This window comes from Cryptomeria japonica, chromosome 6, assembly GCF_030272615.1.
Source record: "Cryptomeria japonica chromosome 6, Sugi_1.0, whole genome shotgun sequence".
Classification (NCBI taxonomy): domain Eukaryota; kingdom Viridiplantae; phylum Streptophyta; class Pinopsida; order Cupressales; family Cupressaceae; genus Cryptomeria; species Cryptomeria japonica.
The window spans coordinates 206687795-206712710 of NC_081410.1; the positions used below are offsets into that span (position 1 = coordinate 206687795).

The following is a 24916-nucleotide window of genomic DNA, read 5'->3' on the forward strand; positions in this document are numbered from 1 at the left end:
AAATTTCGGAGCTTACAGGCGTTTTACAAATTTCTGAGTTTTAAAATTTCGGGGCTGGGGTCCGAAAATGGGTGTCCAAGGCAAACTTCGGATCTAGAGGAGCTTTGTAGGATTTCGCACCTTTATACCTTTTTTTTCGATTTCGCCCCATGGTCCGAAAATGGACACTTTAAACGATTTTCGGGGCTTGAAGCGCTATCGTCAGTTTTCGGACCTAGTGCGTCCTTTTTTATTTCGCGTTTTTAAACCCAGGGGTCCGAAAATGGGTATTTCGGGTTTTCGGACCTGAAGCGTCCGTTTTTTAAAACTTTTCGCCCTGTTCAAAAACCTCGGACCTGAGGTCCGAAAATAAGGTTTTAAGTGATTTCGGGGGGTGGAGGCGTTTTTGCGTTTTAAACTTCGGACCTGGGGCGTGTTTTAAACATTTCACGATTCACTTTAAACGCAGGGGTCCGAAAATGGGGTTTTAAGGACTTTCGGACCTGAAGCGTCCATTTTAAAACTTCGCGTTTTCTTTTATTTTCTTCCAAGGGTCCGAAAATGAGACTTAAGTGATTTCGGACCTGGAGGCGCTTTTGTAAAATCGCGTTTTCACTTTTCGGGCCTAAAAACGCGTTTGGAAATTTAGAAGAAACTTCGAATTTCGGCCCTAGGGTCCGAAATTGGTGCTTAAGTGATTTTCGGACCTGGAAACACTTTTTGCGATTTTGTTATATTTAGAATTTTCGGCCCTAGGGTCCGAAAATGATGTTTAAAGTGAATTTCGGACCTTGAGGGTCGTTTGGCAACTTTTAACTTTTCCAACTTTTAACACATATTCTTATACTTTAAGTTATATTCCATATATACTTTCAGGATGTTTGAGAGTGGTTTCGGCCCTCCAGGAGTTATATTGCAAATTCTAGTTTTTGGAGGTTTCCTCAGTTTTCAGAGTTAGCCAAATTTCAGGATCAGGAAATTCCAGACTTAGCCAAATTTCAGGATCAGGACAGAAAGGCACAAACTGGGGGTCCCTGTCCAAGACGGGGATGGGTGTGCGATTCGCACAACACGTTGGCACAGAGAACCACGACAGAATTTGAAGGAGTACGGGATACTGCAAAGGCCGTCAGGGAATGGATACAAGGTATCAAAGGAAGGGAAAACGAATCCTTTAAGAAGTAAAAGAAATGGCCCACCATCGAGAGACCACTCTGGTCAGGCTATTAGAGGTAAAAAGGGAATCCCTCAGAATTCATGAAGTGGCTACCACAACTCTTCCCCTCATAAGAGCTCTCTTTTTGACCCAAGCAGAGATCCCTACACTCTCCGACATCCTGCACCCCCATGATATTGGCATTTTCAAAGAGTGGTATTGGACTATCACCATGAAGAATGACACGAGAAATCATTGATAAGGAACACGATGCATGTGAGGCAATTCTGAAAGGCATTCAAGAACTCGGCAAGATGATCCTTCGATCAATGGTTTCAGGGTGGTGAAATGACCTGTCCGATGATGTGATACAGCCGGACTGGGAGGAAAGATTGGGGATGGATAGTATCACCTATTCCGCTAGGGACCTAAGTTTTGTTGGTCAATTCCATTCAGATATGTTGTGCTTTGAGCATAATCGTTCCAACTGGAAAGATGGTTTGAAGCACGTAGACCAATACCTTGAAGGCATGCAGTATAAAATTCATCATCCTCCTATGCCTCCATTCAGTTTGCTATTCCAATTGTGCATCAGGTTCCAGGAATATGTTCGTGAGGAACGTGCAGCAGGTCGGGACCTTTGGCAAGAATATTTGCATGGTGAGGATGAATTCCTGGAAAAGGGATGTGAAGCGGGAAAAGAGAAAGTGCTTTCCTAAAGTGCTTTTTTCTTTTGAATTTTGAAAAGTGCACTTTTTGGCCAAAGGGTCATATTTGACTTCCAAGTCAACTATAAATGTAAATTTTATGTATGTGCACTTTTTGAATTATTTTGGATAAGTTTTAATTACCTTTTTGGGTAGTTATTGCTCCCTTTCGGGTAGTTGCTGATATTTACCCTCCATTTATGGGTATGGGTAATCTTTTGTAAAGGATGAATCTGGGCCGCTTGTTTAGATTAAATCTTGGCCATTCATCCATTTTTGAAGCCTATTTAAGGGGACTAGTTTTCCCTTATTTTGTTAGAAGTTCATGGATTGTTGCTGAAGCTCTGACGAAATTTACAGGATTTAATGCAAAGTTAAGACTGTTTCAAGTTTCCTTGTGAGTGCATGGTCTCCTTCTTCATTAATTTAGAATTTTCAGTTATGTTTCTTTCATTTCTCTATAGCATTTTCTAGGTAAACATGTGATAGAATCCTCGCTGTTCATACCATTAGGGGATGACTGATTGTCTTTCCTTCTGTATGGTTAATCTGAACCTTTCATATGCTTAGTTCGGTTATTGAATGCTCACTGAATGAATGTTAAAGTTTTGATGTTGCATTTAGTAGCATGAAAACTCAGTTTTCCCTTGAAGATCGCACTAGATTGATGCAAGTATTGTGCTTAAATGGCTGGTAATGCTTAGTCTGGTTATTTGGAGGTGTCTGTCTGTTTTCTGAATATGCTATCCTAGTTAAATAATTTAGACTTTCTGTACCTCTCTTTCCCTATCCCTCTTTTTCCTTTTTTTTACCAAGAAGAATCCGTAGTCCTGCTGAAACAATATCATGCAACTGAAACCAATTGATAAATGAGACTGTTAAAGTTTTAGGGAACTCATCCAGCAATTGCCTATTTTACCGTAAGTCCCCTTGTGTTTCCAGCAAAAACACATCAAACCACTGAGTAATCCTGCAGTCAAGACCTGACAATCAAAACCTTGAGGTTGTCCCCTTTGATCAAACTTGAGAAACAACATTAGGGATTTCCTTATCTCAATAGAGGATAGGGTACTCAGCGAGTACATTCTATTCTGTGTTGGCTGAATGAAGTCGCAAGTTCAACAATTTTAGTCACGTCAACATAGTGTAGACATTAAAGGTCTAGATGCTGCCCCACTAGTTGCCCTAGAATTTTTGTTGGTTGGTATGTGTGTGTTACTAGCTTGTCCTTTATTTTCTTGGTTGCCATTGTTGCTTCCATCATCTTGATTTGCATTCATATTCTGCATCATTTGTATGATCATTTGAACTTACTGTTGCTTTCCCTTGGCAAGGTCATTAAATATTTGTGTTTTACCACCTTCATTCTTGTCCCCCATGTTTCTTGGAGCCTCTTGTCCAAATAATAGGAACTTTGTAACATGCCCATTGTTCTAGCCATACAACTCACAAGTGAATGAAATAAAATTCCAACATACAAGTAATAAACATTTTCCTTTCCCATTTCATAAACAAGATGCATATTTGAAATAAATCCCATTTCAACTTTTCCATTTCATCATAAATCATATACAATATCATTTTCATAATCCTATGAAAGTGTTTACATTTTTCCTTTTCAAATTTCCATTTACTTTAGGAATATTTGAATACACACAAAGCTTCTATGAGCTTAATGAAACATAAGTAATACAAATGGTCTAGATGTACTTGCTGGCATACATCCTCAAATATCGGCTGCCAACTGCATGAGGAAGAGCATCGCTCAAGCGCTTTTCCACCCAACCAATACTATACAATCCCCTATGCCTCTTCTAATAGAAGTGACCTGACCCTTCGACGAAGAGATTGGTTTGGTGACCTCAAAATAATAGCCTTATGAGCATAGAGTTGTGTCCTACATAACTAGAGCTATCATACATTGGCTAGAACCTACATGCATGCCGTTCCTTGTCTAGTATGTAAACTTGGATCACAGTGAACTGACAGTGTAGATTGTGGCAACCTACACTACTTTGGCCAAAGAATTCATCACCCAGTACTTCGAGTGTGAGTCGTATGTCCACCCACTTCATTGCTCTATTTGGTAAACTGACCCTTTATTCTATTTTTATAACATTCCCTTAAGGTTGATAATAGAATGACTAACTAGGTTATTCCCATCCATGGATTATCTTAACCCCAGGATTAACCAAATCAACCATTCCTACATACTAAAGATACATATCATAGCATAGCTCTATCCGAGCTATTACATACATATACGTAGATCTAACCATAAAGATTATCAAGTTTCTAACAACTCAAGAATGCATATCCTACAAGTAACTCAATTTCAATTATTGCTTTAACTAAGCTTCTATAATAACTTATTCTATATACATACATATCTCCATATAAAAGAAATGATAGAATCCTCATGCTTGGTTTATAGCTTCCATGCAATTATTGATTCCTTCCCACATACACGCTGGCTTCACAACTTATCCACTAACATAAGAATTCCCAAACTCTCAATGCTAATAACTATCCTATTCTCACACTATATGAGAACTATTCTCTTTCTCTCCCAATGAAGATCAATGAAAACACTGAACAATAAGCAAAATGAAAAGAGATTATAGAGACGAAAGATGAGATGCGATGAGATGAGATGATCTATCCTCCAAGAAGAAAGAGAGCTCCTCTATTTATACACAAGTTTGAGAGACTTAATGCCATAATTAAGTTCTCTGAATTGCCACCACTTTCTCTCCCATTGCCACGAGGAAGACTATGTGGCTACTCTTTAACTATAAGGTTGACACATAATAGTCCAACAAAATCCTGCTACGAATCATCCCTAATATTATACTTAGTCAAATATGATTAGTTATCATTAATCATTTACCTAAACAATTAGGATTCTATCTCTAATTACCACATAGCTATTTACCCATATTTATTTGCTATGAGTATGGTTGTGTTTACACACATGCACATTGCATTTGCATTATTAAATGGGTCGATGCTTGGTCAAATGTATTGATCTCCATAATGCATCCTTCCCTTTAAAGTGGGGGGGAGGCGAGGGGGGGCAGGGGTGGGGTTGATGGCACATAGCGCTTACCACTTATAGCACTTACCATAGTAATAGAAAGGAAAAGGTGACGGCTTTACCACCGCTTCACCCTCCTTTGGAGTAGGGTGCGCCACCTTCCATGGTGGGTGCCCCTTCCCCATATCACCCTCCTTCGTATAGTGGCTTATGAGGTGTTGACTGATTCATGGTATATGTGGAATTCATAAAATGCAGGCCGAATTAAATATAATATATATATATATATATATATATATATATATATATATATATATATAATATACATATTGTTAGGGTTTCAAGCAGATCCGAAGCAAATATGAACTAACAATTATATGCAGATTTAAATACAAAAGATAAAGAAATAAAACAGGACACAGATAACACAGAGATTTAACGTGGTTCACCCAGAATGGGTTACGTCCACCATACACAGTCGTCCAATCTTTCTTATTATCCAGCAAAAACAGTATATCAACCTTACAATGCCTTAAGCATCCTAGCCGCTTATAACATGCGTTTTTAGGGCAAAAACAAAGTCGGCCTTTTTAGGGTTTTATTACAATGCCGGTTTTCATCAAAAAAATACCCAAATTTTTTTTTTTCTTGGGGGCTCCCGCCCCCGAACCCCCACTTTTCTCAGGGGTTGCTGCTCCCAAACCCCTGCCAGGCCCCGGACCCCAGCGAAGATACGTGCTGAGTGTACAGTACTTTGCTGATCAGTCGCCACATTTCAACAATCTCCCACTTGGAGACTAATCAGGCTCCACACCAAACACATATATATATACCAAATAAATTAAGTATAATCTAAACAATTAAACATATATATATATATATATTTTTTAATAATGCCTGGTAAACTTTTTAACGTGACTGGCGACGCTGGCATGACACGCCCTCCGGCTCCACGTGAAACGCTTTTGACCCGGAGCTATGAACTAGTGAGGCCACAACCGGGGGACCTCATCCCCACACTTCACTTGTTCAAACCCACGAGCACAACAGCCCAACGAAGACACAAGGCATGCGAGCACAATGGCCCAACAGGGGTTTGAACCTTGGTGGCCGCTTCACCAACGAAGTGTTTTCACCGCAACACTACATGTCCAAAGACATATATTTATATTTATATACCAAATAAATTAAGTATAATCTAAACAATTAAAAAATTTATTTTACATTTTCTATATTATGAAAAAGTTCTAAGGTAGTAAAAGCATGGATACTTTTAAGGAAAGAAACTTTTAATAAATGTAAGGAAAATTTAGTAAGGAAAAAGAAAACAAAGCCCACTTTTTAGATTTAGAGTTTTCTAACATTAAACTAAAAGTTTCTTTTTTTCCAATGTAGGAAAGCTGCAAATAAGAATGAAAATTTGAAAATATTGCTGAAAAAATAGAATGATGGAAGATATATATATACACATATAATCTACTATTTATTAATATATAGATAGATAGATATGAAAGCTCAAAAGCTCAAAGATTTAAACCTATCATAGAGGTTCAATCCAACATTCCAAACAAGGGTATTCAAAACAAAACATTATGAAACATCATTAATCGACATAAGGCAACTTATCACTATGCCTACTATTAAACTTAACTCGACCAACTAAGATGTGAGTGTGTGATAGCTCAATAAGGCACATATATAAGATTACCGAACCAAGTTCTTCTCCTGAGTGACACTCTTCCTTCCGCAGGCTTGTTCATTTCTTGCATCCAACTTAGCACATCACAACAATAGTCAGCTGTTATTAAAACACACACACACACACACACACACACACATATATATATTTCATTTTTAAATATTTGAAATATCACATTGATTGTATGTTCAATCATTGGATTTCTAATCAAGATAAATATATTCAAAAACATATTCATGTGCTAAAGCATTTCAACTAAAACATGTAACAGTAAATAGTAATATCACAATGGGGTGTAACAAACTTCACTTGCAACCTTAGGCTATTTTGGAGGATTGTTTGCTCTTCTTCAGAAATAGTATCTGTGTGTTCCTTCTGGTTGCATAAGAGGCCACTCATCGAATTCTACTACAACTTTCCACAAGCCGGCAGGAAAACCTGCTTTGATACAACTCTCCTCACCTGCCATAAGACTAATTTGTTACACCATTACACAACCACCAACAATCAAATCACAAGAAATTACATCACTACCTAATGCCAACAAGGATTAACATAATAAGTCAGCTTACAAACAAGCATTTTTTATTGCTGCTACAGAATTTTTGTTTGTCTGTGTACTGTTTGGCAATGTTTTCAATAAACCTAAAGCACTGTTCTTCTGTTTCATTAAATGGTTTAAGTTTGTTCAAATAGTGTAGGTTTTGTGAATATTTTAGTTTTCTAGTTGTCATGACAAATATCAGATTGTTTTTTTAGAAATTTCAATTATTGCTAGAATTCTCATTTGTCTTAATTTTCATTTTTGGTTCATAACAGTGGTATCAGAGTGTTTGGGTTCATAAAAATGGTATTAAAGATACTTTACTACTTTACTGGCTTCATGGAAGAAGACTTAACAATAGCTGTTTTTTTTGAAGGAATTTTTAGATTTTACAACTCTGCTGACACTGTTATTCAAATTCAAAGAGTCCGCTTTTTCTCCTATCTTGTCCTTCACAATAACCAAATATTTATTAACCCAATAATCAATTAAGGCTTTTCTGTCTTGGAATTTATGTATGTGAAATGGATCATCAATGCATGTACAAGAATTCCAGACTCCATTGAAATTTAAATGGAGGGCATTGTAAATTATCACCTGTAGTTTTTATTTTGTCCAATATGATTTCAAAATGAACAATTGTATAGTGCATCAATATCTCATTCCTTGGCAACATAGTTGTTTTGATGTTCTTTGTTCTCAGTTGGCCTTATAATTAGCTTTATATTGTATTTAAGCCATCCTATTTGGTAAGATGCTAGTTTAGATTCATTTTTAAAAAAAAATTAGGTATCCTGCTTGTATTACATAAACCAATTAAATTGAGAAAATGATTTACAGGTGCACGTTCTTGTGCTCTTATTGGTGAATTTAATGATTGGTCTCAGACAGAGAACCATGCAAAGGAAGGATACTTTGGCCGAGATGATTATGGATATTGGCGGATATCTCTAGAAGATAAACTCCGTGATGGAGAGGAGGAAGAAAAATACTATTTTCAAGAGTACAATTATGTAGATGACTTTGACCATGGTGACAATGATGTTGATATTGATGCATTATTCCAGAAAATGAATGATGATTATTGGGAACCAGGAGAAGATGAGTACTTGAATAATGATGTTGCTGAGAGATTGTACAAGGAAATATTTGATACAAATAGTTCCCTAACAGAAGAAGAACTAGACAATATTCCTGATGCAGAGACAAGATACAAAGCTTGGAAAGAAAGCCAAAAAAATGCACCTCAGAGCAACTTGCCTCCTGTTGATGTGATTGATGATGGGACAATGCATGATAGTGTGCATATTGTAGATGACCCTGTTTGGCGTAAACGAGTTAGAACAAAGAAACCTCCTCTTGCATATTGGGAGGAGTTACGAAAGGGAAGGAAAGCATGGATGAAAAAATATATTCCATGTATTCCTCATGGCTGTCGAGTTAAGGTTCTTTTGAATACTCCAGAAGGTCCTTTGGAACGTGTTCCAGCTTGGGCTACATATGTTTTGCCTGGTAAGAATAGCAACTATATCTGTTTTGAATTGTTATTATCTTAATGTAAATTTATCTGATAACAATTATCAATTCCATTAAATTTTTGAAGGAACAGGTTGAAGTCTTATCTAAGAAATTTATGTCCTCCTTTGATCTTCATGCCCTTTACCATATACATATCTGTTGTAATGCTGGAGGTATTGTTTTGGATCTTATATAATGATCTGTCTGCATGGTTACCGAGAATTACATGTGTAAATTTTGGTTTGGGAATCATGTTTGAATTTTTTTGTTTTAAAGTTGTCAGGTTACAGCAGTGTGTTTTATTTGATTCTGTTACCATTCAACACGTGTGCATGCCTTGTATAGAAAAACAGAAAACAATATGTGCCATAAGTCTTAAGAATGAAAATTTGTTTTCAATACCAAATTGAGTTGTATATATATTATATACTCCTACACAATTATTATCATATATATAATGTACATTGTTCTTTCTCATTTTGTTGCTATCTGCACAACTTATTACTAGATATTTATGTTGTTTAAATTTTTTTATTTCTGTTTAGGCATAAGAACTAGTATTATTATATTACCTTTTAAGTTTATTTTATTTTGTCCCACACTTGGGTGGGGATAGAAGCATGATGAAGCAAGCACGGCTTGTGCAAATTTTGGTACCGCAACAACCATTTGTTCAACATTGTGAGAAGCCCAAATTGAGAGACAACCTTGGTCAATGTAGAAAAAGGATTCAAGATGCCTAGTCCACATGATTCAAATGAGTCGTTGCTTCAGAATGTAGTGGCAAATGTAGAGACATTTTTGGAAGGCGAAAATAAGTATTGGAATTTGATGTAAGGATGCACCATATTATGAGATGGGAGGATAGATGGAAAATTTCACACATTAATCAACTGTCTTGTGGCTCCAAATGGGTTAGATGGTGTTCTTGAGCTCCTATCAATGCTTCAAACAAAGTCAAGAATGTTGAGAAGATGAGTCTAATGCTAGAGGTTGTATTAGAGAATGGGATATGAAATATGGTCCAAGTTGTGATAGATAATGCAACAATCTATCTGGTTGTAGGAAGATTACTTGAGGAGAGGCACCCAACATATTTTTGGAGCCTTTGCATTTCCCATTTCCTTTATCGTTTGTTGGAAGACATTGGAAAAACTGACTAGGTGAAATCCATGGTGTGACACTAGGAACATCACCAAATATATCTAAAATCACTCTTGGGTGCTATTGATGTGTCTGAAATCGCATTGCTGCAAACTCCATATGGCCAACGCTGAATAGACTAACTAGTTGAGTATCCTATCCTCTCTTGAGATAAGGAAGTCCCTAATGTTGTTTTTGGTTTGATCAAAGGGGACGACCTCAAGGTTTTGATTGTCAGGTCTTGACTGCGGGATCTCTCCGTGGTCTGATGTGTTTATGTTGGAAACACAAGGGGACTTACGATTTGCAACAAATGGTCTGCTGTGATTCTCGAATTACGCAATAAAGAGCAAAAGGAAAGGGTTAGGAGATCTAAAACTAACAACACGGGTATGCGGGTAGACAGATTCAACATAACCAATTCCTGCTTGGCTAGAATAGCTCACAACCTTGCAGGAACGGTGCAATCTTCAAAGGGACTTGGAAGATTTTCAGACTGGAGACGCACAGCTAAGCACCCAATTCTGGCGCAGCTCAGATGGACACCTGCAATTGAACTAAGCACAATTAAAGGCTCGGGTTAACCATACAAAAGGATACACAATCAGTATATCCTCAATGGTATGAGCCTGAATCTATCAAATACCTGCACACCCAAAATAGAAAGATCTATCTAAAATGCTGAGAGAAACCATGCAAACAGGATGAAAACAAGACAATAAACACCAAATTAGTGTTTATATATTGATTTCAACTGCCTATTACAACAATTTCTGCAGGATCTCTATGCTACTGCTTAAAATCTAACCTATTCTAACTCTAAAATCTAACTCTCTCACCAGAGTCTAACTATTTAACAGTCTCTAACTATCTAACCATCTAACTATCTAATCATCTAACCCTTTACAAAAGAAAGGCCTTTGCCTTTTATAGATATTACAATTTTGAATCGAAGGCTAGGATGGACTGCATCCAAGGGTCCTGATTTGCCTTCCAGAAGCTGGCAGCTTTAACCCATGCCGAATTAATTCTCAGTTATCCAACCAGCAACTATCTCAACTACTTGCCACTATTTGGCTTTAATTCAGGTCTATCCAATCTTCTTGGTGGTTGGGAATAGTTATCCACAAAAATATCTTGCATGGGACCCACAGGTAGTTTACTATAAAGCAATTTCAGTTTTAAAACTGAATTTCTGGACTTAAATCCAGCTGTGCACTTTCTTGAGAATGCATAGACTTGGAGCATTCAGAGTGTTCTTTGGTCTTTGGTCCCGGTGGTGGACTTCATCTTTGTTCAGTGGCACGGTTCCCAATGTTTGGTTGCTCTTGTGCTCTTGCATCTTTTCTTTTCCAGTCTTCAGTGCCTGGCATTGATTGCGATCCTTCTTCGATTTGCGTTTCAGGTTTTTCTCCTGGTTCTCCAATGACATCCCGCGACCTGCGAACGATCAATTTCATTTTAATAAATCAATTTGAAAAATTAAATAATTTAATTTAACAAACATTAAATTTAATTACGATGTCTGGCTTGAGAAGCTCTTTGTGAGATGTATCTTGAAAATGCTTCTCCTTTCTCTTCGAATGTGAAATCTGATCCTTGGTCTTGATAGTGTTTGGGCGATTTACTTCTGTGTGATTTTACCTTTGGAGTCTTGGGCGTTTTGAATGGGTTTATGGCATTTTGAAAACTTCTTACAACGCGATTCTGGAGGTTTGAAGAGCTCCTGCAAATTTTAAAATCCTAACACATGCTTTTCTGGTGAATTTCGGAGAACTTAGACGTTTTTGAATTGGAGATATTTTCGGACCCTGGAGAGTTTATTCCAGCTGAAGGGTAATTTTCGGACCATTGAACACTTCTTGCAACTTAAAGGAAACTTCGGACCCTTTGTAAGTTTTTGCAAATTTCGGAGCATTAAACGTGCTTTGCAAATTCGGAGTTTTAGCGTTTTGGTGCCCAAAGGCATTTTCGGACTATTTGTTTATTTCGCAAATTTCGAAGAATTTCGGACCACTTGGACGTTTTTGTAATTTTCGGATGCTTAGCCCTATTTTCGCAAATTCGACAAATTTCGGACTTTGAATGCCTTTTTGCAAGTTTTAAAAAAAACTTTGGACCTCTTGGCCAATCTTGCAAACTTCGGACCTCTATCGCTTTTTGCAAATTTAGACAAAACTTCGAATTTCGGCCCCAGGGTCCGAAATTGGAGGACTTAAGTGAAATTCGGACCTCTGGGGGCTTTTGGCAACTTTTGAACTTTTTCACATTTTAGCCCAGGGTCCGAAATTGGAGGACTTAAGTGAAATTCGGACCTCTGGGGGCTTTTTGCAACATTTGAACCTTTTCCAGTTTTTGCCCCAGGGTCCGAAATTGGGCCTTTTAAGTGAAATTCGGACCTCTGGGGGCTTTTGGCAACTTTTGAAGCATTTTTGGACCTAAAGCACCTTTTGGGAAATTTTGAATTTGGCCCCAGGGTCCGAAATTGGAGGACTTAAGTGAAATTCGGACCTCTGGGGGCTTTTGGCAACTTTTGACATTTTTCAAATTTCGCCCTAGGGTCCGAAAATGGACATTTTAAGTGTTTTTCAGACCTTGAAGGTCTTTTTGCAAAATTTCGCACTATTTCGCATTCTCCAGTTTTCGCCCCAGGGTCCGAAAATGGGCATTTAAGCGATTTTAAACGTTTTCCTCAAGAAGTGCGAGCTTGGGCACTTGGGCGAGTTTGTCAATATCTTGCTGAAGGATCATTTTATGGAATATAACATTTAAGTATAAGTGATACTTTAAGTTATATTCCATATATACTTTCAGGATGTTTGAGAGTGGTTTCGGGCCTTCAGGAGTTATATTGCAAATTCTAGTTTTTGGAGGATTCCTCAGTTTTCCAGACAGTCAAATTTCAGAATCAGGACATTCCAGAGTTAGCCAAATTTCAGGGCATTTGGAGATCAAGATGACATTCCAGACTCCATCACTCACCAACTTGACCCTTCATATCCCCTTCCTCTTCCACAAAGACAGAAAGGCACAAACCGGGGGGGTCCCTGTCCAAGACGGGGATGGGTGTGCGATTCGCACAACAGGTGCTTAGCTTGATGAGAAAGAAAAGCAAGGGGAAGGAGCTTATGTAAGTGGGTGCCACACATTTTGCAACAAACTTAATCACCTTGCACAACATTAATGGTTTACTAACACCTTTGAAGCAGATGTTTGTAAGCAAATTCTGCGAATTCCTCCTATTTGAAGAAGACAAATAGAGAGAGGGCATAAAGATAAATTTTGATGATGTTTTTCCAAAGAGAACTAATGAGATCATCATGGTAACTTCAAACTTCTATTTAATTGTAAGTTGTATTTTTAAGTTCTCTTGTTCTAAATTCTAATTTAGTAATTGCTAGATATTGTTCAATTTGTTTTTAAGTTCTATTCTTAGTTACAACTTTAATTTGTTTGTAGTTTTTAGAGCCTTTATTTAGGGTTTTGCACTTGGTGGGTGTGGAGAAAACCTTTATGAGGTCATGGACAAGGCTAAGGAGGCCACCCAAAAATATTACAAGGTAGTGTTGACGCGTCTAAAATCGTTGAACTTGCGACTTCATCCGGCCAACGCAGAGTAGAATGTACTCGCTGAGTATCCTATCCTCTCTTGAGATAAGGAAATCCCTAATTCTGTTTTTGCGTTTGATCAAAGGGGATAACCTCAAGGTTTCGATTGTCAGGTCTTGATGGCGGGATTGCTCAGTGGTTTGATGTGTTTTGCTGGAAACACAAAGGGGACTTACGGTGATATGGATAATTGCTGGATGAGTTCCCTAAAACTTTGACAGTCTCGTTATCGATTGGTTTCAGTTGCATGATACTATTTCAGCAGGACTGCAGATTCTTCTTGGTAAAAAAAGGGGGAAAAAGAGGGGGTAGGGAAAGAAAGGTACAAAAAGTCTAAATTATTTAACTAAGATAACATATTCAGAAAACAGACAGACTCCTCCAAGTAACTAGATTAAACATTATCAGCCATTTAAGCACAATACTTGTATGAATCTAGTGCGATCTTCAAGGGAAAATGTGTTTTCATGCTATTAAACACAACATCAGAACTTTAACATTCATTCAATGAGTATTCAATAATCGAACTAAGCATGTGAAAGGGTTCAGATTAACCATGCAGAAGGAAAGACAATCAATCATTCCCTAATGGTATGAACAACGAGGATTCTATCAGATGTTTATCTAGAAAATGCTATAGAAAATGAAAGAAACATAACTGAATAACTCAAATTAGTGAAGAAGGAGACCATCCACTCATAATGAAATTTGAAACAGTCTTAACTTTACATTAAATCCTGTAAATTTCACCAGAGCTTCAACAACAATCCATGAACTTCTTACAAAATGATGGAAAACCAGTTCCCTTAAATAGGCTTCAAAAATAGATGAATGGCCAAGATCTAATCTAAATAAGTGGCCCAGATTCATCCTTACAAAAGGTATCCATACCCATAAATGGAGGGTAAATATCAGCAACTACTCCAAAAGGGAGCAATAACTACCTAAAAAAGTAATTAAAACTTATCCAAAATAATTTAAAAAGTGCACACACAAAGATTTAAGTTTACAGTTGACTTGGAAGTCAAATATGACCCTTTGGCCAAAAAGTGCACTTTTCAAAATTCAAAAGAATAAAGCACTTTAGGAAAGCACTTTCTCCTTTCCAGCTCTAGATTCCTCGGTGATGAACTCGACCTTGTTGTGCAGATATTCTCCCCAGATATCCCGATCAGCTGCACGCTATATCCGAACTTAGTCCTGAAATCTCAGGCATAACTTGAATAATTCGGTCATCGGCGGCATAGGTGGGTTGAACATTTCGTAATGGGTACCTTGTAGGAGGCTATCTAAATTCTCCAGCTCCTCTCTCCAGTATGACTTGTGATTTTCAAAAACATGATATGTTTGCTTGAAGCCCAAAAGCAAAATCTAGATCCTCTATGGAGTATGCGACCCTGGGATTGAGCCGGTCCTCCCACTGCGGTTGCACCTTACTATCCTCCATACTATTTTCCCAGCCAGAAACCATGTATTTGAGGATCCTTGCACCAAGATCCTTCACATTTGATAAAGTGTCGTCGCACTTATCATGCATTTTATTGATATTATCCCTCATGTCGTCCTTCATGCTGAGGGTCTAATACCAGTCTTTGAAGGTACTGACACTATAAGGATTTAGGATAGTATCAACAGCAGGGATCTGAGAACAGGTCCAAAATAGAGTCCTAATGAGGGGCAATGTCTTAGCCATCGCCTCATGAGTGTTATAGCATTCTTTCTTCAGCTTACACATTTTGATAATAATGGCTTCCCTATGGACGGCCATTTTGCGCAGATCCTTGAAGATTTTCTCTCCTCTTTCTTTAATGCCCTGCATCCATTCCTTGACGGCCCTTGCAGTATCCCGTACTCCTTCAAATTCTGTTGTGGTCCTCTGTGCCAATGCTGTTGGGGGAATGTGGGATGCGGAAGCATTATGCAATGGTCTCAGGAGTTGATCAATGTACCCGTCGGACTACTCAGCACAAGCTCGATACATGTTCTTTTCAGCTGTTATCTCTTCGAGTTGCCTGAGTATGTTCTGTACTGAATCCTTGAATTCCTCCTTTTCTTGTTCCTTAGTGGCTCGTCCGATGGGGACAGTCGTGATGCTATAATCAGCCAGTGTAATCTGATCTGCTGGCTTGTCTACAGGCAGGGTGGCTATGTGAAGAGTACGGTTCCTTTGCTCATCTTTGGTTATTCTGGAATATGCCTTAGGCTTTTTCTTCCCCTTCGCCTTAGCTTGGTCTATTCGTGAGAAGATGTTCTCCAAATCGATGGGTGGCTTGGTGGCGGCCTTGCGTTGAGCTCGAGCAATTAACCATTCTTGAGGTACAGTCTGGGCTGATGCTATGGTTAAATTTGCACTCTGTTCTTTGATGTTTTCAGCCGTCTCATTGCAAATTTGCAGCTGTTCCGTTACAGGAGTAGAGGAAGTGTCAAGTTCCTTGCTCGCAGCCGAATTCTCTCCCACTTCATTGAATAACTGCCTGGTATTTTCATGTGATGGTTGTTCTTCAGTCTTTTCAGGCTCGCGGGTATCATCTGTCCTTTGCTCTCCTTCAACAGTGGAGTCATCCTTGGTAGTATTATGGAGCAGCAATTCATGGCGGCTCTGCTGGGTGGGTTCATGCAATTCAATCCCCTGAGTGGATGGAATCTCTCCTTCCTCAACTTGGTTATCAGGTTCGGCTGACTCAATGGCCCTTAGCTCGGCATCCAGCATGTTGGGTGCAGGAGGATCATCAACCCCAAATGCGTCAATATCACTCTGGGAAGGCGGAGCAGGTATATAATCTAGTTCAACTACATCATCAGACGAACTAGGGTCCTTTGACGATGAAGTGACCTCTGGTCTCCTAATAGGGATCTTTTCCCTTCTTGTTCTTTTGGATGTCCGAGTTCCTCTGTTGGCCTTAGCCTTCTTCCTTTTCTTGAGCTTTTCGATTTCTTCCTTAGGTGCACTGGAAGTTCCCTCATCTTCGGAGGACTGAGAATCAAGGTTACCCATCAAGTGGTAGGTGAACTGGACTCCCTCATGTATCAGTTGCTCAATCTGCTGGTGCAACCATTGGTTAGTTTATATTCCTAGGGCTACCATTATCGCCTCAAAATCAGTGATTGGATCTTGTGACCAATCGATGCTTGGCAAAAGATGTCTTATTGCCTCAAATTCCCAGACTTGCAAGCAATTTCCTGAATCTGTGAGTTGATCTAGGACCCGACGGTATTCAAAAAGTCGCATTTGCTGCACACTCAGCCTCGAATATTCGCGCCTTCGGACCTCATAGTCATCAGAGCAGTTCTTCCAATAATCTTCAACAGACTCTTTTGCTCTATATCGCCTGCCATAGGCCCTCTTTGCTAGATTGTTGTGATCAAAGCATTTCCTTGGAAAATGCTCTTGTAGGCCATAGGAGGCTAGTTCTGCAAAGGATTCCTCCTCTTTGGATGGGTTCTTTAGATGGACATCCTGGTTGCCTATAATCATAGGGAAAGTGAATCCAGATTGCTTCCTGTCCCTGAGTAAGCCGCCTGCCGGACGTGACTGCCTTGTGACCTCCAGGAGAACTATCTTGTCGGTTGGGCACCGTGGAAGTCGGAAAGGAGTACCCTCAAAGCTAGCTATCCGGATGTAGGAGAACCTTGGGAACTGGATGAACCAGGCCCCATATCTCTGTACTAGAATAGTAGCTTGCTTCGAGAGCCTTATGTGTAGTCCTCCTTGCATCAGCCTGACTAAGCACATTGTGAAGGCGTCATTGACACGCTCATATTGACCAATTGCATAGGCAGGGCTGTTCTTTTCCCTTTGAGCTATGTCCTGATAGTGTAGCTATGGATAAGAATCGTATACCTTCACCTGATCAGGCCCATTCCCAATTTCACCTTTCATGATCAAAGCCGGTAGCAGCTGGTTCCTGGTGAACATGTAGACCAAATAGGAGGTCATAGAGAAGTACTTCTTCATCTGAAGTTCGATCAGCTAAGTGTGGATGTTGTCGCTTATGATCTGGGCCCAGTCAAACTTGGATTTCCCAGTGAAGACCTGCTTTGTGAAGTAAAACATCCATTCTTCAAAGTAATTGGATTGGGGAAGTCCCATAATCCTGCTGAGCAATGTGACCATGTCCCCATGCTCATTGTGAAAGTCGCTTCTAGGGTTCTTTTTCCCAATCCTGACGCTTGGAGGTCTTCTTTCCTTGTACCACTCTTCATTTATCAGTGTTCTGCATTTGGCAGGGTTTACATCATACGCTGCCTGTGCTTCATCCATAGTTGGTGCTATAGGGTTGTTCGGGAAGGGGATGACAAATGTGTCGCCAATGGCCTCAGGAGTGAAGTTAGCGAGGACCATGTTCTCTAGGAGTACCAATCTGGAGCTTGGTTGGTAATGCCGGGCAACCTCTACTACTAAGTCATAGTTCTGCACTACCGGGGGAAATCCTGCCGCCTGGGCGATGCCGCTTTCCATCATTCGCCTAGGCTGGCCATAGGCATTAGGGGAGAAGAGTCGGTTTTTGAAATCTTGAATATCAATATGGCCCAGGTCACTATCACCGACATTCTCCCAGACACTCTGAACTTTTGATTCCCTCAGTCCCCCTCTTTGATACTGATACTTCATCCTTTCGACTCTGTGAGGGATATCTGACTTGGATGCTCGTGATGTCTCGGCTGCAGTAGGTGTCTTTGATGATTCTACCGCCGATTTAGGCATTTATCTTGCACAACCGAACGCGGATTACAAGGCGATATAAAGGAAGTAAAGCGGGTTAGATAAAGGATATGCTAGCATACAAGGATCAATTCGAAAACCGAATTTAAAGAACAGCATGACACCTTAGCTAAAAGCCTGATTGATTTAAACATGAATATTTATGAAGCTTTCGATTACAAATTTATACTTAGGCATTTTAGGATCGAATTTCAAAATGGACGATGCTTTAAAATTTTCCAAATGCGTTTTGGTTAATTGCTAGGAATAAATTCTGATTTCAATCGTGTTGATGTCTTATAAACGGAAAAAAAATGCAGTTTCGGATTTAATCAGCTTAAACTTATTTCGCATACGCATCTATATGATTTTGCAAATATTTTGAATGATTTCAAGAGAGGTGAAGCACACTTACCTGGCAAAATTGAATGGCGTGGATCCGCACAACCTGCCTTGCAAGAATGAATTCCAAATTTTGGATGGGGGAGTCTGCGATTTGAATTTTAACGGTTAACTCCTTTTCCTAGATTTTCACGCCTAAAATTTGGAGAGAGAAGTGCAGTTTTAGAAATTTAGAATTAGCGATTCTTTTACCTTGGTTAGGATGGCGATTTACTTCAGCGATTTTTTTTAACAAATTACTTAACCTTCCACACATCTTCGCGATTGTTACGAGTTCAAGGCGCTTGAAAAGGAGTTTGGAGAGTTTTTAGAAATCGTGGCGAACTTCGGCGTTTTATTGCTCCCTACAAGGTATGAAAACCTCTTGACTTTCAACACTTAAAGAAGAATCGTTGTATTACCTTTTAATGGCAAATTTCGGAAAATAAGACATCTTTGGAAGTTTGTAGCCTTCCAAAAATCGCAGTTTCAACCCTACGCGAAGTTTCAACGATGGAGAATGGAGTCCGCGGGAAACACTTACTGCGCGATATGCGTCATAACGCGAACCTTGGCAAACGGGGGGGTTTTCCTCCATCTTCAAATTTTATCTTTTCACATTTTCCTCCTAAATCGCGATTTTCGGCGATTGGGAGGAGTTTGTAAATTAAGGAAAATCGCGATTTTCCTTCGGTAGGCGAATTTCAGCCATTTGATTGTTTTTGCGAGTTTTCCTTTCACGCACTCTACCCTAACTTTGGGTTTTTGAGGCTATTCGCAAACTTCAGACTTTTCGCATTTATCCCTTATTATGCGAATTTCGGAGTTTGGTGGGTCTTTGCCAATTTCGGCATCTCAAGGGGTTTTGCAAACTTTCAAACTTTACTTTCCTCGCGTTTTTCCTCCAAATCGCGATTTTCGGGGATGTGGAGGTTTTTTTAAAAACTTTTAACTTTCGTCTTCACTTAAAAGTGCGAACTTCGGCACTTGGGAGGCTTTTGAAAATTTTGCACTTTTAACATTCCTCCCTCCTTATGCGAAATTCGGGGTTTAATGGTTTTTTTAAAACTTTTAACTTTTTGCATTCATCTCTCAAGGCGATTTTCGGCATTTTAGAGTTTTTTGCCAACTCATTACTTTTTTTTTTTTACTTTGCCTTATGAATGCAAACTTCGGCGGTTTTACCCACTTTGCAAACTTTCAAACTCTACTGCGTTTTCACTAAAAAGTGTGAATTTCGGCACTTGGGTGGGTTTTGCCAACTTCGGCGATTTTACCCACTTTGCAAACTTTTGATGTTTTTGCGTTTACCCTCCAAAATGCGAATTTTGGGCTCTATGACCATTTGCAAACTTTAAAAAAAAACTTTTCACTTACCCCGTTTGCGCGATTTCGGCGATTGGAGGCACTTTGCTGATTTCGGCACTCTTGGGCGCTTTGCAAACTTCGCATTTTTACCATTTCGCAACTTATCCTTTAAATCGCGGTTTTCGGGCTTTATGGGGTCTTTGGGAACTTTTGTTTTCCGCATCTTTATGCCATTTTTGGGGTTTTGACCCATTTTGCCAATTTCGGTACTTGGAGAGCTTTTGCAAGTTTTCACTTCTTGAATTTGGTCCAATGCTGGCAAACTTCGGCATTTTGGCCCATTCTGCAAACTCTTAGAAACTCATGTAATTTCTCCCCTTTAGTGCGAATTTTAGGATCTTGGGAGGTTTTGAAACTTCGACATTTGCATCGTTTTATCTCTCCTATATCCTCTAACGAAAATCGGCACTTTGGGTCTTCATGCGACCTTCAGACGCTTTATCTCTTTACTTGGGGGATTTCGCCAGTTTCTATCATCCTATGCCTATCTCAGTCGATTTTACAAGCTTAGACAATCTCTTTGGAATTCATGCCCGAAGGCTCAACCAACCTCATGGATTCACAGGCTCCTCCGCTCAACATCATTATCTCACGGACTGATTACGAGCTCGCTCGAAAGGATGCGAGACACTCCGCGCGAAATTCAACAGGGCGAAGACGGAAAGGCCCAAAAAAAGGAAAGGGGACCCTGTCGGCGACAGGGAGTGTGTGCAACGCACAACAGGTAGATAGAAGAATTTTTTTAACCCATTTGGAACACTATAGATTGGAGGTGAACAATCAACTCTAACCTATTTATGCAACAATGTACTACCTCAACCCCAAATGTTTCTTTTTAGATGACTCCACGGATGCTGATCTGTAGGTTATGAATGGCCTCTCAAAAATTAAGAAGATGTTGCTTGAGGTCAAGGTCAAAGACATGATTGTCGAAGAGTTACAAAAATACAGGCATGTTGAGGGGAGACTCTTCTCTTTAGCCAATAGCTATTAGAGGGAGAAGCACTCAAGTACTAGGTACAAAAAATCTTAGTCTTCAATTCACTTCAAATCTTTGATGTGTGCAATTATTACTTTCAAATTTGCGATTGTCTTCTTTGCAGCTGTTTGGTGGGAAGATTGAGGCAGAAAAATACCAAATCTTAAAAGTCAGCCCTCTAAATTGCCCCAACTTTGTAGTTATTCTAGATGTGGGTTCAATCAGAGGTTGTTTGATGCCATTTGTATGAAGCAGTGCAATGGGTTGACACAAAAGTGCCTCAATGACTTCATCGTTGTGTAGTACAATCTTTGCTTTAACTCAAAAAAGATGGAGGGCTTAGATAGTCCTTAGGTGATTGACTTGAGTGAGATTGATCCATATAGCAACTAGACTGCCTACGATGAGGACCTATTTTATAGATGAGATTGCTGATTTTGAAAAGCAAGTAGAGGAGGGTGCAACAGATATTGAAGTATAGGGTTTGGATTGAATGATATGATGACTAATGATGATGTTGACTTTGAGGAGTTAATACCTTCTAGTTCAAGTAGGACCCCATTGACATACATCATTACGATATGTAAGGGGATGAGAAAATTATAAATTATTGTAACTTAATTGAATTATAATTTTGGATGATTTTCAATCATTGTGAGATTAAATATCATATCGTTGGCTGTTGTATTCTGATGATTATTGGATATTGTACTCATTTTTTTGAAATTCAAATCTAAGAGAAAATATTTTTGCAACATTCTACAGACTTATTTCATATGTTTTGTAATTGTATTTTGCATGAAATTTATGGTTAGTTTAAGGAAGTTGAGTATTTTTTTTTTAATGTGGCTGAGTTTCAATCAAAACTGGGTTTGGCAAGATTTGCTAAGTGGTGAGTTACCGCACTATGTTATTAAGACTTTGCACATTTGACCAAGGCATGCAGTCACATTTGTCAGATAATGTATTCATTATTTCATTTTAATTTGATGAACTGCATTTCCATTTCCATTTTATCTAGTTGTTTGGCTTGAAGCTCAAATTTGATTTCAATTTCATTTCCATGCTTGTTTTCATTGCTATAGTAGATGGTATATTATTTAGAACTATGTACAGAAACACATGCAAGGAGTGGTCGGGTGTGGAATATCAAGTTTAAGATGCCTGTTAGTTAAAAATGTGGGGCCAATTATCTCTTTTAAGTGCCCATAAATTGCATTGGTTATTAGTATTACAATCATAGTTACAAGACTCGGACTTGGTGTGGACTTGGCGAAGGTGACTCTAACTCAGGACGCGGGATTCGACAAAAAACTTGGCACAGACTCGACAAGTTGAAAACCCAAGAAATTTAGAGGTTTTAAAGGATTTAAAACTTGTTTCATGCACCCTTTATTAAATAAAATTTAAAGACACAAACATCCTCAAACAGAAGCTAATTTGATCTCATACACAAGTATACATTGATCACATAAGTATAAGTGCAAATTGTAGTTGAATGAAATACCTCACTTAGATATAAAAATATTGTCAAATGTACACAAAACTCATGGAATATAAAATCCATGACTTCAAATGTTCCAAACAAATATCGAAACAAAATATTAGAAGTCTATGGCTTAGAGGAACTTGCATCCCTCCAATGAAGGCATCTAAGGTACGTCTTGGATGATGTAGCAACCATAATATTTTTTTAACTATGAATATGTAGAGATTTGCAACAAGGGATATGTATTATGTAGATTTTCATGATCATGATTCATCACTTTCCTATTACTTGCTTAGACTTATAGTTTGATGGAGTTTGAGGGTAACACCTAAATGAGGTTGAGGGTAGCACCCCTCGTGGGGGTCTAAGGGTGAGAGAGAGAGAGAGGTAGAGAGATAGGCTTAGATCTTGGGGGAGAGAGGAGAGAGTGAGATAGAGAAAGGTAGAGAGAGGGGATAAAGAAAGAGTGATAGGGAGAGAGGTAGGTCTAGAGTTTAGGGAAGATAAAGTGAGTGAGATAGAGAGAGCGGGAGAATGCTGATAGGAGCTTGCTAATTACTGACATTTGACTAGGTCTGAAAATTTATAAGATCTAAAACCTATAATTTGCATTATAACTCCTAGAGATCTGAAATTACTCTCAAACATCCTACCAATATATACATAAAATATAACTTAAAGTATAAGAATTCCTTTCTTATACTCAAATGTTATAATTCATGTATATATTCTGATGAAGAGAATGAAATTGACTTGAAGACAAGATGGGGAGTTAAATCATGTTATATTTCATGTGTATTCTGGGGGCATGTCATAAACCAAAAAAACATTTAAATTTTGAGATTTAAAAAAAAAAATTAAGTGTGGCCAAGTCTAGGAGACAAGACTCGCTCGGACTCAATGAGTCTGGCGAGTTTGCGAGACTCAGCATGTCTCATCTAGACTCAACCGAGTCTCAACCGAGTCTGAGTCTAAGCCCCCAGGACTCGTCGAGGGTGACTCAACTCGGGACTTGCTGAGTCCAGGTGAGTCTCATTACTCACAATGCAAAATTTTATACTACTAAATTTATTTTGATAATGTTTTCATGGTCTCACTTTTTAAGGAATATTACCAGTCTTAATTTTTTTGTCATGTGCCTTGTTTGAAAACCTAATTATGAGGTCCCCATCCAAAGGTTAGCTCTGGAATACCGTCCAAATTCAGAGGTCTCCTATGGAGATGAATTTGGAAATAAGACTCAAATGGGTATAGTATCGATAATGATTAAATACTATACCAAATAAGATATGTTATAGGATCGACAAATAACAATGCAATAGTCAGTTTGACTAAGAAAGGAAGCAAGTTTAATCAAATGGATATCTTGATGAAAGAGCCAATTACATATGAGGAAGCTGCGATAAAAGGATATATAAAGACAAAGGGTCTAACAAAGGCAGAGGTCTATAAGGGAAGGCATCGATTAAGAAACTAATTAAGTCTTCATTGGCATGACCCTACATCGATTTGGAGATTACACCATCGAAGCTGATCAATTAGGCTCGGACTATTAAGGCAAACGGTTATGCAACAAATAAGCTATGATTAATAATAATTACCTAAGGGAAACACAGCATTATATCATAAGGGGTGGTGCTATTAGAAGGTGCAATGTATGGGTTAAACAACACTCAAAGTAACATCGATTTATAATGATAATAGAAGCAAAGTAACAATTGATTAGAATACTAATCAGTATTTATTATAACCATCCATTTGTTAAGAAGAGACATTGGGTATGTCTCTTAGAGGCATCATACCCCACTTGCATAGTATAAGAAGGGAATCGATTCCTCTCAATCAGGCACTCAAGTACGATCAGATAAAAACACATTCAGAAACCATGAATTATCTTACTGACATTCTTCATTGAATCAGTCCATAAAACCCAGCCTCTTGTCACATTATGGACACATATTTATAAGGGATAATTAGGGAATCATCGAACCAAGTAAGAACATACTGCTGGTAACATCTACACCACTGCATTATTATCTGTGCAATCTAATCTCAGAATTATAAGTAACATCTTATTTATTTCTATCATATGGCTGCCAAATCAATATTATTCTCAGCATTAATATTATGAATTTACTCCACATTATTATGAACACAGCATTAAGACACTAATCTGTCATCATTGGATTTGATTATAGTAACACAAACTAGAGTTAATCATGCCCTATTTTGGATCGGTTATCTTAGGCGCTTACAACTATGTTAGTTAGACATGCTAAAATGTATTTAATATATTCATGGTCTACATCATTCATTGTCAATATGTAACATGCATCTTTAAAGAATAATTATGTTTGCAAATTAGAAATACATCCTTGTTGGGGTGGGTTGGGGGGGGGGGGGTGAGATGTAATGGAGGGGTGATGAAGGATTCGTAAGTAGGCTGTTCTAGAACGACCCATACGGCGTCTAGGACCTTGAGGAGTCAAGTCACCGGGTTACATTCTCTACCTAACCTCACAAGACATTGTTAGCCTAGGAGAAAGGGGACTTGAGGGGTAAGCAAGTACGAGCTGCCAAGTGGAGCAAGAGGGTTGTAGAAGGC

General features: G+C 38.7%; 1 protein-coding gene across 5 annotated transcripts in view; it reads left to right on the forward strand.

Moving 5' to 3' along the window:
- The window catches only part of LOC131069836 (1,4-alpha-glucan-branching enzyme 3, chloroplastic/amyloplastic), a 296891-nt gene that overhangs the window by 124374 nt on the left and 147601 nt on the right, over window positions 1-24916 (forward strand). For all 5 annotated transcript variants that reach the window (XR_009112229.2, XR_009112228.2, XM_058005412.2 and 2 more), the window contains exon 4: window positions 7963-8634. Coding sequence is in view for 3 of the 5 variants with exons in the window: in XM_058005412.2 (XP_057861395.2) it covers window positions 7963-8634 (672 nt within the window). In the remaining 2 variants the exon portion in view is untranslated. The remainder of the gene's footprint in view (window positions 1-7962; window positions 8635-24916) is intronic.